The sequence below is a fragment of the Hemibagrus wyckioides genome, linkage group LG19, assembly GCF_019097595.1.
Source record: "Hemibagrus wyckioides isolate EC202008001 linkage group LG19, SWU_Hwy_1.0, whole genome shotgun sequence".
In the NCBI taxonomy this organism is placed as follows: domain Eukaryota; kingdom Metazoa; phylum Chordata; class Actinopteri; order Siluriformes; family Bagridae; genus Hemibagrus; species Hemibagrus wyckioides.
In genome coordinates this window covers 7,407,976-7,432,062 of record NC_080728.1, presented here as the reverse complement: position 1 = coordinate 7,432,062, position 24,087 = coordinate 7,407,976, and the positions used below count along the sequence as shown (strand labels likewise).

The window sequence follows — 24,087 nt, the reverse complement described above, 5'->3', positions numbered from 1 at the left end:
ACTAAAACGGGTTACTCGACGGGTACTCTCGCGTTATCAGAGGTACACAAGAAAGAACGACGTAGTACACACACACGGTTCTACACGGATACGCGGTGTAAACAGTAGAGCGTGTGAATACTGGAAGAAGCTGGGGCAAATTGTTATTTAAAACGGGTTTCCTTTTATACTTGGGGTTTTGTTGCGTTTGAAAATGGGGAAAGCGGATTTCCTAAGTCCTAAGGCAATTAGTAATCGGATTAAAGCGAAAGGCCTGCAAAAGTTGCGATGGTACTGTCAGATGTGTCAGAAACAGTGTCGAGATGAAGTAAGATGACTATTACTCTGTACTTCACATCATGTGGTCACTGTGGTGATTATAGACGTGTTTTATAGATACATTCATGTATGATTCTGTAGAATTGCGGGAAAAAAGAATAAACAGTCTCTCTCTCTCTCTCTCTCTCTCTCTCTCTCTGTTTGTCTGTCTGTCTCTCTCTCTCTCTCTCTCTCTCTCTCTGTTTGTCTGTCTGTCTCTCTCTCTCTCTCTCTGTCTCACTCTTTGTCTGTCTGTCTCACTCTCTGTCTGTCTGTATGTCTCTCTCTGTCTCTCTCTGTCTGTCTCTCATTCTCTCTCTCTCTGTCTGTCTCACTCTCTGTCTGTCTCACTCTCTGTCTGTCTCACTCTCTGTCTGTATGTCTCTCTGTCTGTATGTCTCTCTCTCTGTCTGTCTCTCATTCTCTCTCTCTCATTCTCGCTCTCTCTCTCTCTCTCTCTCTCTCTGCCTCTCTCTATGTGATAGAACGGGTTTAAATGCCACTGCATGTCCGAGTCTCACCAGCGACAGTTACTGCTGGCCTCGGAGAATCCCAGCCAGTTTATGGACTACTTTTCAGAGTAAGTAAATTTCTTCTTAAAGTTAGAAATCTTGTAGATAGTTTTCTAAATTTAAGAAGAAGTAATTCTCTCCTTGAAAAAACTATGATGTGAATTTGTCTCCTCTACCCGTTATTACTCCTGTACCCTTATTGCTATGGCAACCAGTAGTATCAATGCCTACTGGTGACTTGCAGAGATAAAGCTGCTGTATGTGTGAAGATAGCTGAGGAACATCAGGTCATGTTGCTTCTAGTTTAGACGAGGTACCAAATATTTGGTCATGGAAACACGTCCAGTGGAAAAAGCACCATTGTATGGTTTCTTTCTCAGTTGGTATTGGAGAGCTTTAAATCTCAGACTTGTACTCAGTGTATTTTCTCTGTGTTTCTTCATCACAGTGAGTTCAAGAATGACTTTTTGGAGCTGCTAAGAAGACGTTTTGGTTTGATTACACTTGAAATTGCCTTTCCTACAATATAGTCTTTGCACTTCATAGCAGTTGTTCATTATATAATGCCCATATCTCTGTTTTTCCTTCCTGAAGGAACAAAACGAGTTCACAATAACATCATCTATAATGAGTACATCAGTCATCGGGAACACGTTCACATGAACTCCACTCAGTGGGAGACTCTAACCGATTTCACCAAGTGGCTGGGGAGAGAAGGTAAACACTGACCTCAGCTTCATACCTATAAGACTAGGACCGATTAAATTACATTAATGAGGTTTCATTTAATTTCATTTGTGCGGTTGTGTGTGTAGGTTTGTGTAAAGTGGATGAGACTCCTAAAGGCTGGTACATTCAGTACATCGACCGTGACCCGGAAACAATCCGCAGACAGGAAGAGCTGGAGAAGAAGAAGAAGCAGGACCTGGATGATGAAGAGCGCAGTGCTAAGTTTATTGAAGAGCAAGTGCGGCGAGGCAGAGAGGGCAAGGAGGCAGAGGTGTGTTTTTGAGAGAGCGAGAGAGCGCGCTGCTCTGAGTTGTTATGTTTACCGCTCTTTGTCTTAACTTACATTGGCTTGTTGTCTGAGTAGGAGGAGCCTGTGTTTACGGAGCTGAAGAGGGAGAAGGAGGAAGAGAAAGTTGCCTTCAACTTGGCCGGTGCCTCCTCCTCTGTAGGCCCAGCTAAAGCAAGGTTTCATTCAGTCACAGTAACATTACTCCTCTTATAAATTTATGCGAATATGTGTGTTTATGCAAGAAGTTTTGGATGACTACACTCGTGTTTTTTTACCTTCTTCCTCTCTCTGTTCTGCAGCACATCTCTGGCTTCAAATGCCCTTAAAATAGCAGCATCTGCTAAGAGAAAGGACACGTCTCACACTGCTGACTCCAAGGAGAAGAGAAAGAAATCTGCACTCGATGAGATCATGGAGGTATAGCTATAAAGGATAGCTGATCTTTTCTCAGTCAATTTTCTACTCATTTTTATCCTGTCTGCCTTTTAACTGCTTTTCAGTATAACATTTAAAATAATTGGAGCATGAATCCGAATCAGGAATTTATCTGGGGCTGGATCCAATAAAAGACAACACAATTCACAGAATATACGATACACAATATACTATAATTCACACACCTTTTATTTTGTACATGACATTTATTTTACTTTGTGCCCATCAGTCCCAGTGTAGGTGTAGTTTTCTCCTTTTTGGACTCCTCAGTTATATTATTTTGCATCAGAACAGCTCTGTTTTGGCTTTAACATAATGAAAAAATGTTCAAGATTTATATTTCACTTTATTTGTAATAATCCCTAATGAACAAGCATGAGGCGACTGTGGGGAGGAAAAACTCCCTTAGATGGTAATGAGGAAGAGACCTTGAGAGGAACCTGACTCAAAAGGGAACCCATCCTCATTTAGGTGACACCAGAGAGTGTGATTATAAATGATTATAAATGCCGGACAGTGTGAATTACCATAAACATTGGAGAGTGTGATTATGAATAATGTCCTTTTTACAGTCCTATACAGTCAGCTGGAGTTTTGTAACAAGGAGCTCTTGAGCAACTCATAAATTAGCTCAACATCTGAGTTCATTATAGATTCAAGACCAACAATTTATACACAATGCACATTATATGGCCCAAGAAGGAGATGCACACAGCCCTAATCTAGACTTTGTGTCATTCTAATCCTTCTAGATGGAGGAGAAAAAGAAGAAATCCGTGAGGTCAGACAATTGGATTCGACCAGACATAGTGGTGAAGGTTATCACCAAGAGGCTGGGAGAGAAGTATTACAAGAAGAAAGCGGTCATCAGGGTCAGTCAGCAAAAATTGTTTGTGTCTTTTTTTTTTTTTCTTTTTTTTTTAATAAAATAAACAAATGTTTGTGATAAAAGTGTGTTTGTGTGTGTTTACAGGACATACAGGACAAATACACAGCTATAGTAAAGCTGATCGATTCAGGAGACAAACTCAAACTGGACCAAAGTCACCTGGAGACAGTGATTCCAGCACCGGGTAACACAACACACATTCACAGCTAGCTCCAAACATCTGAGGCTGCTTTCAACAACTGTTTTCATTGCATAATTTTAGAAAAAAAGCTAGTGCTTGGATTTGATTCCAGCCCACTAAATCACATCGGATAAAATGAATAAACAAAAGTACAAGCTATTTAACATCTGCCTTTATTCAGTATAACATGATTAATGATCTGCTCTGTATTCTCTCTCTCTCGCTCTCAGGTAAGCGAGTTGTGATTGTGAATGGACAGTATCGGGGTATGGAGGCCGTCTTGGAAGGCATAGATGAAAAGAATTTCTCTGCTCAACTAACCATAGATTCGGTAATGTATAAGCTTTCTGAGAGTGTTAATGACCCATTATGTTTTACATGTGTCCACACCTCCATTGAATCAAATGAAGTCAATCAGCCAAGACAGCATGCGTCTGTGAGGTTTGTTTCTTTCCTTTTCGAAATATTGCTAAGAGGCTAATGTAGTGTAATGAAGCATAAAGCTTATATACACTAATCAGGCATAACATTATGACCACCTGCCTAATATTGTGTTGGTCCCCCTTTTGCTGCCAAAACAGCCCTGACCTGTTGAGACACTAGATCCCTGAATGTGTGCTGTGGTATCTGGCACCAAGATGTTAGCAGCAGGTTCTTTAACGAACCTGGAACGAACATGGAAGTTGTGAGGTGGGGCCTGTATTAGACTAGCAGGACGTAAAGAATACTTTTGATAGATACTGACCACTGCAGACCGGGAACACCCCACAAGAGCTGCAGTTTTGGAGATGCTCTTATCCAGTCGTCTAGCCATCACTATCTGGCTCTTGTCAAACTCGCTCAAATCTTTACGCTTGTCCATTTTTCCTGCTTCTAACACATCAACTTTGAGGACAAAATGTTCACTTGTTGTCTAATATATCCCACCCACTAACAGGTGCCATGATGAGGAGATCATCAGTGTTATTCACTTCACCTCTCAGTGCTCATAATGTTATGGCTGATCGGTGTAAACACTGTGGGTGGAGAAAGCTTAAGCTGAAATCCTTATACACATGACAGCTCAATATTCTGTTCTGTTCCATTAGCCTTTTAGCCCCTGGGAAAGACTTCAGGTTCCCTGTGACCCTGTGTAGGATAAGCACTTTATGAAGTTGATGCATGGCTCGGTGGATAAATTAATATTGGTATATGTGCTGAATTCATATCGTCAACCCACCATGTCAGAAACCACATATTCACGTGTCATTTTGAGACTTGAACCTTGACACTTTGCTTAATTAGCTACTTGAACCTCACAGCTTCAGACTAAAATCTTTAGAAGCGAACATCTCACAACTTGGCCGTCTGACTTCATTTGGACTTCAAGTGGAAAAATGTGTGAAACTAAAATGTTTTTTTTTTTACAATTTTTACAATTAAATTAAATTTATAAATCACAACTTTAATCTATGTTAACATGCAGATGTAAGCTAATCGCTTTGCACTGTCATTGTGTGTATGCCACAGGGTGCTATGAAGGGGAAGATAGTCGAGGGGATTCCATATGAAGACTTCTCCAAGCAGGCGTGATTTATTTTTTCCATATAATTCTTTGTCTCAATCATTTTACCTGAATCCTCTACTGTGTCAGAGCATTTATCAGGGACACACACACACACACCCATTCCTGTAGCTGTCTTTACTGGAAACATAAACGGAACTCTGTACTGAAACCACTTGAGGGGGGGAAAAACAGCCTTAAACAGCAAGTTTTAATTTTCTTTGATTTTATTAGGTAATATCAGGATAGTCTGTAATTAAAGAGTACTTGATTATAAGGACAGATTGTATGTGAATGGATTCCCATTGAGATTTAAACAGAGGACGTCTGACCAATGTACACTGAACACTGTTAGATTGTTTCTCATGGAATTAGTATGTATGTATGTAAAGCACCACCTCTCACTGCTGCCAAGTTTTGTGTTTCTTCTATACAGTTCTCTTGTTTAAGGCAATTTCAAAAATACACTTTCTTCTACAACTTCTCTTGTTAAAATATCTGATTCGTACCGACCCTGTTCAGTCTTCCTGTGCTAACACACACTATCGCACACACACACTCAGACAGGGGGGAGGAAGCTGTCCAGGTTAGGGACAATATAGCTGGTGTAATGGCCATCAATGAAGCCTTTCCCGCTATTATGGATGAACCAGCAGTACACATCCGTGCCTTGCTTCCTGTCCCACCGGTAGTCCTTTTGCTTGCCCCTGTTTAACACACACAAGAGGAGTGCATTTAGAAGAGCATTGCATCAGCTGTATTGCCCTGGCGACATGTTACATAATAAAACAGATCAGAACTCTATAATCTGGGTAAAACATATAGAGATATATACAGTAAGTTTCCCTTAAGTGAGGTGATACATGTTTGTTCCTTTGATCTAAAACAACTTGCAAATAAGGAAATGCAAGCAAAATTATGTATCATGCAGAGGACACTATAAGTATTGCTAATATAGAGAATTGTTAATAGGATGCTGAGGAGCAAGGTGCACAGAGTAGACTTGTAAGAGCTAGTGTAAGTGCAGATGCTTTATGGGTTAGTTAAGTGTTCAAAAATTATAATTGTAATAAAACTGTGAGCAGTTTTATTAAAATGTCAGGTTTAAGATTAGAAATTCATTCCACCACTGAGGTAAGGTCATAGGAACATCAACCTGAACAAGGATGTTGAGGTATGTAATGTAATAGTTAACAAGAACTAACAATTATATTTACAGATGTTTGAGTTTTTTGCATTGTTTTAAATAAACCAAATTCAGAAGTGAACTTACACCTGAAGTCCAACGTACATTAGTTCTCAAATTTGCCATACTGTCATTTTAGTGGACTTGTATTCAGTCAGCAGTTTACTCATTCTTAATTCAGATGGATTTCATTTTGAAGAAGACAAAAGAAAAAATATACCAGGGGACACCTCAATGAGACCAATATAGACTTGGCGACACCTTGAGCACTCAAAAACAGACATGGGGACACATTAAGGACCTCAAAATAGACCTGGGGACACTTAATGACACTAAAATAGACCAGGGGACACCTTGAACACACAAAAACAGGTTAAGGGCCTTGCTAAATTGCCCAACAGTGGCAGCTTGGCAGTGCTGGGGCTTGAACCCCGATCTTCCGATCAACAACCCAGAGCTGTTAACCACTTGAGCTGCCGCTGCTTAAGATAACTTAAAATTACTTATTGTTCATTAATGATAAACACATCTAACATCCGGTCATTCGGTGAGAGCATTGCCTATTGGTATGTGAATGTATTTTCTGGTAGAGGGTCACATTAGCTAAATAATCCACCTGCATTAGCAGTATGCTGGTCAGGGTCATGGTTTTAATTAGGCTAATAGTTTATATTTTGTGAAATAGATAGAAACTGAATTCATTTGAAAACATCACAGGCAGGATTTAACCAAAACAATATCTTTGTAAACGAGATTTAAAAAAATATCTAATTGATGAGATTAGTTTCCATACAGTTCTGCTGTAGAAGGGTTGATATTATAATGTTTGTATGTGTATTAAAAAGACATCCTCTCAGACCTAAGCCATGTCTACTTCAGATTTAAAGATACAGGTAGAGACAGGGGCATTGCATTACAGTCTAGTAGAGAGTGTAGTGTGTTAAGATTACAGGGTGAAGAGGTGAAGAAGGTACCGGCGTTTAAGTACTTGGGGTCGACAGTCCAGAGTAATAGAGAGTGTGGGAAAGAGGTAAAGAAGCAGGCAGGTTGGAATGGGTGGAGAAAGGTGTCGGGAGTTCTGTGTGATAGAAAAATATCAGCGAGAATCAAGGGGAAGGTGTACAAGACAGTGGTGAGACCGGCCATGCTGTATGGTTTAGAGACAGTGTCACTGAGGAAGAGACAGGAGTCAGTAGCAGAGCTGAAGATGTTGAGGGAGTGACACGGTTGGACAGGATTAGGAACGAGTACATCAGAGGGACAGCTCATGTTGGACGTTTGGGGGACAAAGTTAGAGAAGCCAGGTTAAGATGGTTTGGACATGTTCAGAGGAGGGAGAGTGAGTATATTGGTAGGAGAATGTTGGACATGGAGCTGCCAGGCAGGAGGCAAAGAGGAAGGCCAAAGAGGAGGTATATGGATGTAATAAATGAGGATATGAAGATAGTGGGTGCAAGTGTTGAGGATGCAGAAGATAGGGATAGGTGGAGAGAAACGATTCGCTGTGGCGACCCCTGAAGGGAAAAGCCGAAAGAAGAAGAGAGTGTAGTGTGTACTACCTGGTGACCGTGAGCTTGTTCCCCTTCACTTCCATAGTGGCCTGTTTCTTCTCTGGGTCTGTTCCTTCATGCAGGTCATACACCTTAACGCTGGGCTCGTTTGAAAACTGCCCTGTTTTACACAGAGTCAAACATCAGCTTATCAAAGACACTTGTCCATGGGGGAGGCATGTTCAAAAGTGACCTTGCTAAAAATCTCTTCTTTTCATATCAAAGTGCATTGTCGGGTTAAGTGGTTCACAGCTACATGGTTTTTTGTCTTTTCTCGTGTGAACTCATCAGATAGTCATCAAATAATTGTAATATTAAAAATCAGATTTTAAAGAAAAGGCTGTTTGTTGGCTGGTTCATTCTTACATTCTCATAATACTCAGTGACGGGAGCATGTTTTCTCGTGTTGGGACTACCACACATTTAGTCTTTTATTTAAACACAGTAAAAAGAATAAATGCTTCTGAAACACTATGTAACCATCATACTGGTCATAAATAGCAATTTAGGTCCATATTTGCACTTGGGTATTGCTTTTGCTATTATGCTTTTAATGTAATTTAAGAAAAACAATAACATACAATAATAGTTAATTTAATTTGTTTTATTTTACTTAGGAATACCTCAAAGTATTATTATTATTATTATTATTATTATTATTATTTAAGAATCTCTATCAATGCAGTATGCTACTGAGGGTGAGAGTTATTCATGATACTGCTACTGCTTTCTACTCAAGGTGAGAAACACTCCAGTAAAGTAGACTCAAAATCTTCCACAGCCTTTGAGTTACAATTCATAAAATCATCACTAAAGTTATTGTCGCACAAAAACACACTCTCTCGCATAGTTTACCAACAATTTTATGCGATCTTTCCTATCAGCTATTAGTAAACAAGCACACTGAAAATTTTGTTCCCATAAGGATATTGTGCTGGTGATCCAGAACATACAGAAGTTTAACCTAACTCCCCCCCCCTTTTTTTTCCCTTCAAAAAATAAATATTTAAAAAACTTCATACACACCGATCAGACCGTGGACCTGGGAGGAGTACTGGTTAGTGCTGGGTGTGTAGAATCCCAGAAAATCCACGTTAAATGGATGTTTCTTCCATATGCGATGCAGCAGCACCATCACTGAGATTTTCCCATCAATTGTCACAGTCAACTTGTTCTCCTTCACGATGGAAACTGTCACACTGACGTGAAACAGAATGCATGTTTTACTCAATGAGGTCAGTGTAGAGAGTATGTGCAGAACTCAAAAGTAGGGAAACTCTGAGATAGATTTTTAATGGACATTCTAGTACCTCTTAAGGATGAGATTAGCTGTGGCTCCCCAGGAAAACGAATGATTGTTTTTGCCATCTATCAGGTCGATCCTGCTGGTGCTCACAACAATGTTCAACCCCTCTGCTTTGGCGTAGATGGAGATGGTGCCAAAGTATGTGTTCAGTTTGTTGTTTTTCATTTTCTTGCCACTTACCAACTGGCCATTGATTGCAATCCCTGTATGAAGGGATATATAAAATTGTAACAAAAAATGTTTTGGTGAATGATATTTGCTTCTCTGGTTTTACACTGGAACTTTGAGGGTAGAATAGCCAATTATAATGCAGGTATTTATAATACACTATATTGCCAAAAGTTTTGGGACACCCCTCCAAATCATTGAATTCAGGAGTTGGGCTTGGCCCCTTAGTTTCAGTGAAAGGAACTCTTAATGCTTCAGCATACCAAGACATTTTAGACAATTTCATGCTCACAACTTTGTGGGAACAGTTTGGGGATGACCCCTTCCTCTTCCAACATGACTGCACACCAGTGCACAAAGGAAGGTCTATAAAGACATGGATGAGTGAGTTTGGTGTGGAGGAACCTCACAGAGTCCTGACCTCAACCTGATAGCACACTTTTGGGATGAATTAGAGCAGAGACTGCGATCGAGACCTTCTCGTCCAACATCAGTGCCGGACCTCACAAATGCACTTCTAGAGGAATGGTCAAAAATTCCCATAAACACACTCCTAAACCTTGTGGAAAGCCTGATCAGAAGAGTTGAAGCTGTTATACATTCATGTACATGTAAAGGCAGATGACCTTTGGCAATATAGTATATATACCGCTATATGCCAGTATATTCACACAATATATATGTTCAGATCTTCAGACTTAGCAGCATGTTTTAGAACACATCTGAACACCGAGATGCCATCTTAGACTACGTTAGACTATCAGAATAACTTTCTTAAAAATATAGTATAGTATAGAATTGTACTGTAAAGCTGGAACTGATGAGAAGCCTCTATAGATGGAAACAACCATCTTGTTTTGTTGTCAACCATTTTTCAGGTTTGTTTTTCTTTAGTAGTAACTGTAGTAATACAATGCATTATACACACAACATTATCTTAAACCTAACAACAATTACGTTTAACCCATGTCTTATTGCTGTAAAGCTTGTTTGTATGTCAAGAGTAGAGTAAAGGTATTATGATATTCATGTCAGATTCCTTTATAAACCTTTACTTTACTCTACTAAACATTTTAATTTTAACACCATCCAAAGACTAGATCTGATGAATATTTAACAAGGCAAAGTCAAATTTAATTTAATAAAAATAACTTCCTGAGAATTCTCCAAAAGAAAAGCAATGTAACCTTGGCGTATGAATGCCTGTCCTTTCCCTTTTATTTTCACCTTGAGAATTGAAATTTTGCAAGAAATTCTGTCGAAAATGCTTCGGCATACGAAGCATTTTCGACATACGAACGAACCGAACCGTACCGAACACGGGGTAAGTTGCTCATACAGTACATCTGGGAGTCGTTCAAAACTTGTTTGTGTCACTGGAAAGCCATCCGAAGCCAACCGAAGCGAGTTTACAAATTTTCCAAATGTTTTTCAGTCTGAGAAAGCTGCTTCTGTTTATGTGTCAACCCACGATACCAACATTGCCTTTGGCATGCGCTCAAAAGCTAGGTGATTTATAGGGTGTTTTTTTGTTGACAGGTTTAAGCTCAATCTCAGTGGCATGAGGGGTTGGTTCTTTGTAAGCAGCCATACAGTTTATATACGCTTCATATTGGTAATATTTTTGGGTGGCTGGAATGGATTATCTGCATTTACATTATTTTTTATGGGAAAATTCGTTTCACAATACAAAAACTCGCTTCCAGAACTAATTAAATTCGTATGCAGAGGTTCGACTCTATTTCTAAGAATATGAGCAATAGGCTGACAAAGAAAGAATCTCTGTAATCACCTGAAGTGTTTTGCCTTTGTAATTTATAAATACAAACTTTTTTATAGTTTTACACTGTACATTGTGTATGTGTTTTGAAGCAAGTACATGAAAAGTTTGCAGAAAAGATTTTGAGATTCCTTTACTTTGCCACATAACATCAGTACAACCCTGAAAGAAGTGAACTTCAGGCATAAAATGTGTTTTGGATAATCAGCAACACCAAGGTTAGAGTGATTCCTGCATGATATTTTTCTTCCAAACTATTCTGGCAGGAGAAAACTGATGCATATTAATCTGACTGAAAGAGAGGTTTGAGAGTGATACCTGTTCCAGGGTCGGACACCAGGTTGAGGATGTGTCCTGGCTTGGAGTCGATGTTGAAACAGATGTCCATGTTGTTTTTAGGCAGGTGAACAATGAAGTGAGGGTCGTTCTCGACTGCAGTAGGTAAACATAAGCATGATTATGAGCACCAAAGATCTATAGATCTTATATAGAGTCATCATGAAGTAAACGTACCAGAAGTGACTGCAGGCTTCTCTCCTTTAGCCTGGCTCGGACCTGGTGTTGCACCAGGCATCGCCCACTGAGGAATGAATGTAGGAGGTGGACTCTCTAGAAGCACTTGTTTAACAGGAACAGTAGGGACGCCTAAAGAGGAACAAAGAGAAATCCTAAATAACACTGCTCATATAAAACAAAAATCATAAGCTAGTCTTAAAACTAAAATACATTTATATATTCATTTTCAAAATATTAATATATATTTTTTCTTTTATTGTTCCTTGTGTATTTTTAATCCTTGTGTCTTGTGGAATTTATTCCCCTATTTCAACCCATGTAATTCCACAACAAATACAGACAACACTTTACAATACTGTTCAAAAACAAATAGGTAACTACACAGGAACTAAGCAGCATCTAATGAGTAGTTCTTCATTAACATTTACAAAAGTTTTGGGACACCAGTCCAAATCATTGAATTCAGGTGTTGTTTTTTAGGGGTTGGGCTTGGCCACTTAGTTCCAGTGAAAGGAACTCTTAATGCTTCAGCATAAAATTCATGGAATTGTCCAAAATGTCTTGGTATGCTGAAGCATTAAAAGTTCCTTTTACTGGAACTAAGGGGCGTCCTATAACTTTTGGCAATATAGTGTATCCTATTCCTATTAAATACAAGGACATACTAGTTCAATACTCAGTAAGTATGTTAGTAGGAGTTCATTATTAAGTATACAGTAGTAGACTGAGTCTTAAGCAGTAATTGCATGTTTCTTGCAGGATTGCTAGCTAACTATGGTTCTTTTATAATATTTACAGATCATAATGGCACTCATTCTCAAAACCAAAACCTTTACTTTCCTACTGGAGATCTGGTACCAAATTTACATCAACCTATTCCAATACCTCAGTATCTAAAATGTAAAGATTTCTATCAGTTATTTAGGTCTCCTCAGAGGTGCACAGGGTTGGAATGTTGTGTTAAAATGGACAGTGAATTCTAAATTGAACACAATTTACATGCATACTTCCCAAACCATAACTTACCAAAGGCACAAGATTACATATAACTTAAAAAGTACTGTTTTATATGCAAATTGTTAAATAGAGATAAAGAGTATTACAAATATACTGTACAGTGTGTGTAAAACTAATCGCCATTGTTGAACGATGATGAGAATAATGATGCTGATTATCATTGTTATTATAAATAATAATAATATTATTAACACCAAGGCAGCAGCCATGTCTCGGGTCCCTGGGCGAGTCGGCCAGCAGTCTCTCAGGTCCGTCCTCACTTTCTACCAGTAAAGAAGTGACAGGAGTGACAAACTGATGCTCCACAGACAGGGCAATAAGCCGCTGTGTGATTTTCCTCTTCTTTGACGCTGTAGGTGCCACAGAGCTGCACACAGAAACATTAAGTATAAAGGGGGCATCATATGGACCACTGTAGTACCACACATATAGTGTTTACATTCATTAAGACAAGACATTAGTTTTCACACATGGTTTTATAATGCATATTGTCTTAAATAAAAATACATAACTACTGGCAACAACTGCACTGCCCAGCAGCGCTTATAGAAAAAGTGTCTCATTTAGTTACTGTAGCCAAGCTATTCAAGAACATACTGGCTTTAAGACAGCATATGCATCAATCTACACAGTTAGCCTGATGAAGAATTCCAAATGCCTAAATAGTCTCCCAAAGAAAAGAAAAAATGATGATAAGTGTTTAACACTGTTGTCATCTCACCGCTCTGCCAACAGCTGATTGACAGTAATGTAGGCCCACATCTGACGGGCGAAGCCAGCAAGCGAATGCTGATTTTGGCTGAGAAGTGCGTCAAGTTCATGGAGGTCTGCGTCTGTCTCAATGTTTAAGTCAATGTTGGCCTTGAAAGGACAAGAAAACATTCAATTTTACATCTATATACCCTACTGGAAATGTGAACCAAGATAATAAGTCATAACAAGTCTGTTATAAACACAAGCATAACAAGTATGTTATAAACAATATTCTCGGTTTCTCTGACCACATACACTAATTATTCCACAATCTTCAGTGTTACATGGAATTTAACATCATCCTGTTTGAGAATATTATACAACAGGTCTCTTGTGCTTAAATATTAGTTATGAGAGAACGGTGGCTCACAGCGGAGGCAGTGATGAAGCTCTGCAATGTAGGTGACGCACTGGGCTTGAGTTTGCCAGCAACAACCAGCTCTGAGCCTTTGAAGAACTTGTCAAACTGATTCTGAGTGACATCCATCACAGAGTCCTCAGGGAACTGGATAGTAATCCTCTTCAGGAGAGGGGATGACACCTGGCTGTAGAACGTCTACAGACAAGACATATAATTAGATCGCAGTGTGGCTAAAGTCTCAAATCAGAAGGAGCGGCTTTATTAATCACACGGCCATGACATCAGTTCTAGCTGTAATATAAAGTAAGGGTTATATTAATGTCTTAGTTCTAATCCTATATTAACAGCACATACACAGGGATTTGACAGAGACCATAAATGTGGGCTAATAATAAACAGATTAACAAATGTGTTGCTGTGTAATAAAGAAAAATGTGTAATCACTGTTATGATGATAAATGTGTCTTGGTTGTGTGAGTGCTTAGTAACAGATAGTAGGTCTTCCACCATGAAAGAGTGTTCAGGATAGAAGAGTTTGTGCATTCCGGTTTCTTGCAGCACAACAATTTGCATTTATTTTGTTTTATTAACTTCAAGAGAGAGAAATAAAAGAAAGACTGATGAAGAACTAGAGCGACTACTGTAGCTGTAATGTACAATACCGCTCAAAAGTTTTGGATCGCTCAAACAGTTTATCGTTTTCCAAGGAAACATACACAAAATTAGTCTGAGTAGAAAATATAGCAAAATAACAGGACATGCTGACATGTCAGAGTTAGAAATAATCATTTTGATGGAAATGATGAATGTTTTCTTCAAACTTTGCCTTCATCAAAAAAAACCACCTTTTACAGCAATTACAGCCTGGGCATTCTAGCTGTCAATTTTTTCAAGATAATCTGATAATATTTCACCCCATGCTTCCTGGAGCATCTCCTACAAGATGGATTGGCTGATGGAGTCTTCCATCAAAATCAAGCTGAAATATGCAAGTGATATCCCAAACTTTTGAGCGGTAGTGTAAGTCAATGTAAAAACTTACGAAAATGGTGATAACAGAGATACGGATATATAACATGCTCACTTATGCAGAAGAACAAAAATGCATAAAAAGGATAGTGGATCATGTTACCTTCAGCTGCTCTGAAGCATCGTGGTTAGCATAGATCCTCTGTGCCATGCCCCTGTTTTCCATGGCAATGCGTTCCAGGAAGTCGAAATCCACGTCAAAGCCGATGCCGAGAGTGAAGAGAGAGAAATCTGGACGCATGACTCGTTTTATGTTCTTCTGAATGGTGCTAAGCTTTATCTCTCCTACAGTGCATGGAATGGGACAGGTAGAGAGTGAGGGAAGAGAGTAGACAGATGGAGACAATTCACTACAGGTGGACTTGTAAAGCTGTTAAATGTGTCTGTTGGGTGTGTGTAGGGGTATGTCGATTGTGTGAAGAATCCTCACCCACTGTGGGGTCACCATCAGACACCAGGATGATCATAGAAACAGAGCGCTGATCGATTAAGCCCTGATTTTGTGCCTTCATGAGCATCTGCACCGCTTTCAGCAGAGCCTCGTTGATGTTGGTGCCTGGGGACAAGGTGAAATAAAGAAATATTTATTAACTTGCGATACTTTTTTGACTTCACAGAGGAAAAAGAAGCATGCTCAGAATATTTTAATGATAAGCGATGACAGCTTTCACTCTCACTCTCTCACCTCCGTTCGGTTTGATGTCCTGGATATATTTCTTGGCTTCTTCCACCTGCAGAGAGGTTCCTGGGACGAGGTCCTCACTCCAGCAACGGACGTTGTGATTAAAGTCAATGATGCTAAAAGAGTCATCCATAGTCAGGCTTTCCAGGATAGTTTTCATGGCCTCCACTGTCTGTGAGAAATTTCACAAAAAAACAAGTAAGTGTAAAAAGTTAATGGTAAAAAAATAGACAAAGATTAACTAAACATAAGAAGAGACCAATTAAACAGAAAACATGTGACACAAGATATTGTGGTTTTAACAGCATGTAGATTCACTGACTCGTGTTAGTATCCAAGCCTGATCTTTCTGAGCATGTCCTGATCATAGCATTTAAAGATTTATAATGAATGTAAATATTTCCAGCTTATGATACTATCACCATGTCTAGTTAACTGTCAGCCTTAAGAGAAAGCACTCAGGATTTAGGAGCTGCTAAGCATGTGGTAAATAATTATTCCTTAATAATTACACATATCAGTCATTATAATAATATATCTAATTTCTGTGTAATAAAATATTGTTAAAGTTTTGCATGTGCTGGGCTTGCCTTAGATTCTATACATTAAATTAATCTCTGATTTTGGTAAAATAAAAAATTTTTCCCAGACTCTTTTATCTGTCCACAAGATGGCCTTACTACCAAATTCAGTTTGCACTCCAACCCCTAGGAGGCTCCAATATCACATTCTGTCACAATCCCTGACCAACGTATCAAAGGTCACAATGTGTTTTGAACCCAGAGATCTCACCTGCTTCATCTTCAGTCCCCACATGCTGCCGCTCACATCGATTACAAACACAATGTTTTTGGACAGAGGAGAGAGTTCGGACGGCGCAAAGAAATTAATAAAATGTCCATCAGACACCTGTGACAGGGAATACAGAGCCATGGGATGATATATATATTTCTTTTGTTTGTTTACATTTTTAACATAATAATAATAATAATAATAATAATAATAATAATAATAATAATAATAATAAGTCAACATTTTATTGCAAAACTTCAATATAATCTTAAAAAAGTCAGTCCATTTTGATGTAAAGTTATATATATATATATATATATATATATATATATATATATATATAGATAGATAGATAGATAGATAGATAGATAGATAGATAGATAGATAGAAACAGGTGTATGTATAAAAATCTGTAAGCTATTTTAATGCATTGTTTAAGAGAGAATGCTTATAAAGACATGAGTTTGTCCTTACCAGCAGTTCTCCTGCATTGTTTTCCCTCTCCACGTCGTACAGGACAGTAAACACGCCGTCCACAGCGCTGTCCGTACAATTGCTACACTTGCGTTGTTGCTGCAGGCTAGGTTTGAACACCACATGGGCTTTCTCTTTTGTGTGTGTAATCTTAATCAGGTCTTTAAAATGCTCACCCAGTGTATTCGGTGCTTCCACAAACTTGATGCCTTTAGGCTCAAATATGTACACATCCACCTGAGAAAACACCATTTACAAAACTGTTTATAGATATCATGGAAATATGCATTGTTTCTGTGTGTGTGTGTGTGTGTGTGTGGGACCTGCAGGTGTGGCACTAGGCGACCTGGCTGTATGTGCAGAGTGTGTGTATAGGAACCCATTTTCCTCTGCATCATCTCCTGATAGTGCAGCTCAAACTCCACCTTACTGCCCGCAGGTACATGGACCTCTGTTTTGAAAGTCTCCATGGCCTGAGAGTTAGTCCTAAGAGAGAGAGAGAGAGAGAGAGAGAGAGAGAGAGAGATGATGATGATCATGGTGATGATGATGATGATGATGATGGAAGGATGGAGAAAAAATTCTTGGTGTATGTAAAATATGCATGTGTGAATGGCAGTGTGGGTAAATGGACAGATGGGTGGATGGATGGATGGACGGTTGGATGGATGGATGGATGGGTGGGGGGTGGGGTGGGGTTGATGGAGGGCTGTATGGATGGGTAGGTGGATGGATGGATGGATGGATAGATGGATGACAAAATGGATAGAGGAATAAACTGATGAATATATGGATTATAATCTACAGATATTTAAAAAAAACGGAAATTTATAGATGAATGGACAGATGACCAAGTAGACAGAGTAAAAGACAGATTTTTTGAGTAGACTGAAGGCTGGACAGTATGGTAAAGTGAAAAAATATATTTAAGACTAATTAAAGATAGAAAGAAAAAGAATCTGGGTGGGATATGTAAGACATTCAGCCCTGGTGCATTCTGGGTAATACCTGACTATGCCTGCAGCTTTGCCACGGGCTTTGGCTTGAGCGTACAGGTTACGAGCAACAGTTTTCTCCTTGACTGAGCCGACAAACGTGATCCCGTTGACGTTCCTGACCACAAATACAGTACAGCAGAACAAAACTATTTAACAGTTTCATCATCTTAGGATTACTTAAATATAAAATGTAATAATATAATAATATGAGACAAGACAGATGTAAATCAGATGTATTTAAATTCTTAATCGATTAATCTCACAGCTCATTAGTTATTCATATTAAAGCGTATGATAAGGTGTCTACTGAATTATTCAGTAGTTGCAGTGAGGATAATAGGAAAAGGATGTAATTACGAGAATGAGGAATATAAGATTAGACTTGCCCAAGGGTCACAGGAGTTAAAGAAAATGAATTATTCCACAGAGCTGTTGAAGTTTCATATCTGACTGGTCACAAGATTTTATAGTTTCAATAGCAACAACTCATTCAGGCAGACAATGCTCCAAATAATATAAACATAATAATAATTACAAATATTTGAAACTATATAGATTAAAATATATATAATTGATAGAGCAGTTGATGTTGTGAAGTAGTTTGTAAGGACATGTAAAGCTATTCCCTTCCTTTTCCACCACAGGAAATGACAAGGATTTTATTCTTGGTGGTTTCTTTGTAAATTTAAGAGAAAGTCAGGGAACAACATCAGCTGTAACTGAAGTAATAAGATAAACTAAACTGTTTTTATACTAAATGTAACTATAAATAGAGTTTTTTTTTAAATATGGCCTGATTTGTACTTTACTAAATAAATAAATAAATAAATAAATAAATAAATAAATAAATAAATAAATAAATAAATAAATAAATGGCAGATGCTGTGGTATTTAGTATTTTTATCTATCTATCTGTAAGGAATAACACACTCATAGCTCACCCTACAGACATCATATCACACTGTCAGTGAGAATCTTTCTATCACAGCATCCATGTTTTATTCCTTTGATGCACAAACCAATAAAACAATTTAACAGCACTATCAAGAATACCTTCAGCCATTTAGATTAAGGATAGAAAATCTCTCTCTGTCTATCAAGCACACTCAGCTACACAATATGATTTTGTGTGTGTGTGTGTGTGTGTGTGTGTGTAATTTTACATGGTGAAGTTGTTGATAAAGGCTCGTTTGGGGATCTGCACATTGAAGCCGATACTCTGTGCATTGGGGCCTGTGTTCACCACCGAGCTTCTAACAGTGGTGTACGCAAACCGTGATGTGATCCTGCTCTCAACCTTATAGCTCTTAACAGTGATATCATCTCCACGAACAGCCTACAAAGCATCAGAGACACACAGAGTATATAAAAACAGTCAAGAAATTACATAGGTTTATATTTATGGCATTTAAGAATTTGAGTGTAATAGACATAAAATATATCACAAGTCATAGACTCATTCTGCACAAAAAAATATCTTCGCAAAACAATTGTTTTAAATGTAGAAACTTTAGTTTACTTATTCGTAGATAATGTTGCTTATTTCAAGCAATTATGTCTAGAAATAAAGCTAAATTATCTGCTAATAAATAAGACAATTTAAAATTTAATATAAGTAAATATGTCTCAGAAATAGACATACTTGTCTAATAATATCCTTTCTTGCCAAGATAACATTATCCAGTATACATGCTCACCCTCTGCACAAAATGGCAGGTCATGAGTTTAACGTCAGTGCTTCGACATGCTTTATGCAACTGACAAAATCTAATTGATCAGTGTAGGCATTATTAAAAATACATCACATCAAACCCAATAATGAATCATTCTTTTGTTACACATTTCACACCATTTCAATTAAATTGAAGCTAAGAAGTGGTTCTGGTTCAAAATGTTATCTTTCCAAAGATACAGAGCAGAAGTCAATAACCGCTGTGATGCTCAGAGCTCTGCAAACACAGCTATCGATTAGTGCATTAGTACAGACAGATTCATAGAAAAGAGGTCAAACGACAAAATGACGGCTACCTCAAAGTCCTCCTCCTCTTCACTGGTCAATATGTTTCTCTACAAATAAAGCAAAAGACACCAAAGTTCATAAAATATTTTTTTTTTGCAAATAGGAAAGCAGGCACAGACTGGTGACATTTTAAACTGTATAATGAGTTCACTGAGCTAGTGCTCACAGCTAAGATCAGCTCTCCATCAGTGTTGTGGACACTAACGTATTGACCACTGCTGTCAAACTGCGGGTCCAAAAGTCTGACTGCATTACCAAGAACTGTTTTTTTAAAACCTGCTGTCGAAAACAAAATACTCGGGGTGATATTCAGAAAATGTAGTATTTAATAACAACCCAATCTGGAGAACAAAATTTTATCCTGTTCATTTGTTTCATTTATTAACTGTTAAGACCAATACTGACCCTTCTGTACTTTATTTTATGCTTCACACATCAACAAAAAATGCAATCTTTCAGACTTTAATCACAATATTAATCAACAGTATCTTGTTAATCTTGTTAAGATAATTAATACAATTATTGTGTTGAAAAAATCTGACAAAATGACACTGATTCTTTTTAATGATAACTGATAGAATAAAAATAGTTATTAGTAGTGAGCACACACACACACACTTTTGGACTTAAGACTGAAAGCATTCAGTGATATTCAGGATCATATAATGATACAGGACGGAGGTGCTGAGGTGATAGCTTAAAATATCTTGTCGAGGTTGTATATACTGAGGCCACAAGATAATGTACTGTATGTAATAGGATTTAATTGGCCATGAGTTAACTCTATTTCGTGAAACTCGTGACAACTTTTTATAATTATACCGTGTCCTGGTAAAATAGATATACCATTAGCACACAAAGTGACCTTTTTTTCTGCAAAATAATAAAATAAAGGCCAGGTATGACGCTCCTTAAACTTAGGTTGCATAGTTTCTGGTCAGGAGTTTGATATCTCGTGACAACACCATAAGTTGTGGCTTTGAGGAACTTTTTTGTGACCTGTAAATATTGAGGGCTCAGTATATTAATTCATGACCACGCCTTATTAAACTATAACCACTGTGTCTCCTCAGCAACTCCATAATACAATCAATAACAGGGAATGTTTCTTGTCTTTTAGATGGGCAGATACTTTAGACTTTGAATCATTATATGTCTACAACGACTTCTGTCACTCTACAGGCAGTAATATTAAAGCAGTGAAGGACAAAAACAACAAAAACCTTACTCTGAATCTGGAACTTTCTTTAAGATGATCATCATGATCTGACTAGAGAAAGAAGGAAAACACAAAAATGTAAGTCTGTTACATAAACAGAGCTCATATTCATCAATTCCCTAAGTTCCTCTTGCTTTCACTCACCACCTCATCTTCCCATTCTCCATCAATAATGAACTCGAACGCCGAGCTGTGTATGAAGAGCAGGGCAGCCAGCAGCAGGGCTGGGAGTTTCATGGTGGCCGAACCGAAGAGAAATCTGTCCAGCGAAAGGCAGAATGGCCAGTGATTCACACACAAACACTCTCACACACTCCGAGGCAAATTATCAGTCCGCAAGCTCCAGCCCTCTGAGCCTCATCAATATTTGTCAGGTTGCGTATGACACAGAAAAAGTTCTTTAAGTGAAGGGGAAACCTTTGAAACTTGACCTGTGTAGTGTAAATAGTGCAGCTGCAGAGACGTGAATGGCTGCAACTGATAAGTTCTTTAATTGATGTTGATATATGTAATAAATGTAATTAATAAATAAATAAATAAATAAATAAATAAATAAATAAGCCAGAAAATATTTTAAAATAGTTGTTTTACAGTTGCTTAAATGTTTTAGTCTTCTACCAGGAATAGCTTTGAAAAATAGTAGTTTTCAAAATTCAACTTGTAAAGCGATATGAGTACACTAATCTCCAAAAGAATGTGCAAAATAATGTAGGAATATGTGTAAGATGTGGAAGCATTTGTGTTATCATGTGTTACCATCATGTGTTACCGTTTGAAGAAAACATACAGCTTCACAACAAATGGGAGTGAGAAATTCAGAACATAAAAAAGACATAGCTTTTAATAGTCTCTGGACTTGTTTTAAGACTGGATTAATACCATTCTTGCTCAACTGAGAGACAGAGTTGTAACACAATGCTCATTAATAGGTATTCTTTTGAGATCTGATGAGTGTGAAGGCCATAGCATATGATTTGAAAGATTTTCATGCTCATCAAACCATTCACTAAGACCTCATGTCCTATGGATGGGGGCGGAGTCACTGTAAAAGAAACCACTCCCATCAGTACAGAACCATTTCATCATAGGCTGACGTCAATCACAATCAATCATATTCCTGGGGACTGGGGATTTTATTATGCGCATATGGACATGTACCATCAATGTGCTGATTGCAGGATGCTCATAGCAGCCATCTTGTGTTTGTGTATTTAAAAGCAAACCATAGTCTTTCTCAATTCTCAGAGGGGTTTGTTGTTACGTCAGTTTAAGACTTAACACAGGGCATAATGTTTTATCTTTAGTAGATAAGCTAATAAACAAAGGTCCTGTTGCTATCCTGTCACATTGCCTGATAAGATCTCTGGTCTAAATGATCAAGCTAAGCTTTCAGAAGTAACTAATGCCAGTAATTCAGACATTCCAACCAATTTGAATTTACTGACAGGCAAATGCTGGATCATCAGGGTTAATGCAAAAAAAACTTGATAAAATAGCATTTTAAATAATCTACTAATAATAAACTAATAATCATTTCCTAAAAGATAATAAAAAATAATAATATCCTAGTAATATAAGATCAGAAAGTTTAGAAATTATGATCATTTATAAACATGATAATTTCCCCCAAATCTCCAGATTCTGCACATTTTCATGTTTACTTTATTCACTGCAGAAATCAAAGGGCCAACAGCCTATGTGTGCCAGTACCTTTGGTCAGAATACATTATATGAAAATACAACCACCTTAGAGTTATTTAGATTACTATTGCCCAGTATTCATTTATTCATCTTTAGTAGGCACATTCTGGTCAGACTCACAATGGACCCAGAGCCTGGGAACACTGAGCACAAGGCAGGAGAATTCACCTGGAATATGGGACACATGCACATGACAGGACACACATATACATACACTCACTTTCTGTGGCATTCTGTAAATTGTTGAATTAGCATTTGGAGTAATTATTTAAAAATTTAATAATGATTCATTATTTTAAAATACAGCCAAATCTTGAACATGTCATTTGGTCCACCATGTGTCAAATGAGCAATGACCCGTCACCAGTAGATGGCAATAAAGCATCAAGGCTCACCAGAGTTTTCCCCAGTAGCAAACTGCACAGCTTCAAATACACAAAAAACCTGTGTCCACATGATGAAAGTGTGTGTGTGTGTGTTAATGTGTGTGTTGTATTAACCAGTGTTGGAAAAGAAATCCACATGTAATCCTTATTAAGTCTGTAGGAGCAAAAAAATGTGGAAAGAGATTTCCTAGTCTGATAAAAATAAAATACTGTTTGTGGCAAAAATCCAACACTGATCATCACACAATGTGGCATGGTGGTGGTAGCATCATGCATCATAGTTTTTCATTACTGTGAAACTAGACAGGATTTAGGGAAAAGGTATAAAAATACAAAGGGGTGATCACAGAAGAAAACCTGTTCCACTATGCTAGTGGATGATCAGCCATAACATTATGAGCAGTGAGAGGTGAAGTGAATAACACTGATTATCTCCTCATCATGGCACCTGTTAGTGGGTGGGATATATTAGGCAGCAAGTGAACATTTTGTCCTGTAAGGATTTGAGTGAGTTTGACAAGGGCCAAATTGTGATGGCTAGACGACTGGATCAGAGCATCTCCAAAACTGCAGCTCTTGTGGGGTGTTCCCGGTCTGCAGTGGTCAGTATCTATCAAAAGTGGTCCAAGGAAGGAACAGTGGTGAACCAGCAACAGGGTAATGGGTGGTCAAGACTCACTGATGCACACGGGGAGTGAAGGCTGGTCATGGTGATCCAATCCAACAGACGAGCTACTGTTGCTCAAATTGCTGAAGAGGTCAATGCTGGTTCTGATAGAAAGGTGTCAGAATACACAGTGCAGGATGGGTCAGGGCAGTTTTGGCAGCAGAAGGGGGACCAACACAATATTAGGCAGGTGGTCATAATGTTATGTTTGGTCGGTGTTACACTGGAGTGTTTCACCACGACCAGCCACCAGATGGAAGTAATAATAACAGTGGAAGCGAGTGTTTCAAATTAAACTCCTTTGAATGTGAAAACACCCTTCCTAGTTTCATTGTTTTCAACCAAACATGCCCCAGAAAGGAGTATTTTATTCACCTTTGTCAAGTTGCAATCTATAAGACAAAAAAGGAGCCTGTTACAAGAAACTGAAACACATTCGACCTTGCTACCAAGTGCAACGTATCTGAAGCAATTTCCTTTACATTTTAATGTCCAGATTCCATAAGTTATATATATTTAATACATAAATATACTTAACTTATGGTGCTCACTCTTGCTTTCAGTGGTACACTGTAGTGCCAGATTTATGTTTTGTACTCCATGCAAA

At 38.1% G+C, this 24,087-nt stretch overlaps 2 protein-coding genes across 3 annotated transcripts; one reads left to right on the top strand and one right to left on the bottom strand.

Moving 5' to 3' along the window:
- Window positions 1-44: 44 nt before the first annotated feature.
- On the top strand, window positions 45-4,994 carry kin (Kin17 DNA and RNA binding protein). Of its 2 annotated transcripts, XM_058416728.1 has the most exons (11): window positions 45-307; window positions 783-877; window positions 1,258-1,301; window positions 1,404-1,526; window positions 1,625-1,809; window positions 1,903-2,003; window positions 2,127-2,244; window positions 3,015-3,134; window positions 3,236-3,335; window positions 3,563-3,663; window positions 4,842-4,994. In XM_058416728.1, the coding sequence occupies exons 1-11, from the start codon at window positions 194-196 to the stop codon at window positions 4,902-4,904; spliced, it is 1,164 nt and encodes a 387-aa protein (XP_058272711.1). In that variant the 5' UTR covers window positions 45-193; the 3' UTR covers window positions 4,905-4,994. The 2 variants fall into 2 exon arrangements, with proteins under 2 accessions (XP_058272711.1, XP_058272710.1); XM_058416727.1 differs by having other exon boundaries at window positions 46-307; window positions 3,563-4,994.
- Window positions 4,995-5,084: 90 nt separating this feature from the next.
- itih2 (inter-alpha-trypsin inhibitor heavy chain 2) lies at window positions 5,085-21,102 on the bottom strand. Its single transcript, XM_058416726.1, has 20 exons — window positions 20,871-21,102; window positions 20,736-20,777; window positions 19,516-19,554; window positions 18,651-18,823; window positions 17,498-17,602; window positions 16,813-16,975; window positions 16,490-16,726; window positions 16,016-16,132; window positions 15,227-15,395; window positions 14,972-15,097; window positions 14,645-14,826; window positions 13,522-13,707; window positions 13,120-13,259; window positions 12,593-12,765; window positions 11,379-11,510; window positions 11,184-11,297; window positions 8,922-9,120; window positions 8,638-8,810; window positions 7,621-7,732; window positions 5,085-5,582 (listed from the first exon to the last, which is right to left on the bottom strand). The coding sequence occupies exons 1-20, from the start codon at window positions 20,961-20,963 to the stop codon at window positions 5,435-5,437; spliced, it is 2,823 nt and encodes a 940-aa protein (XP_058272709.1). The 5' UTR covers window positions 20,964-21,102; the 3' UTR covers window positions 5,085-5,434.
- Window positions 21,103-24,087: the final 2,985 nt, after the last annotated feature.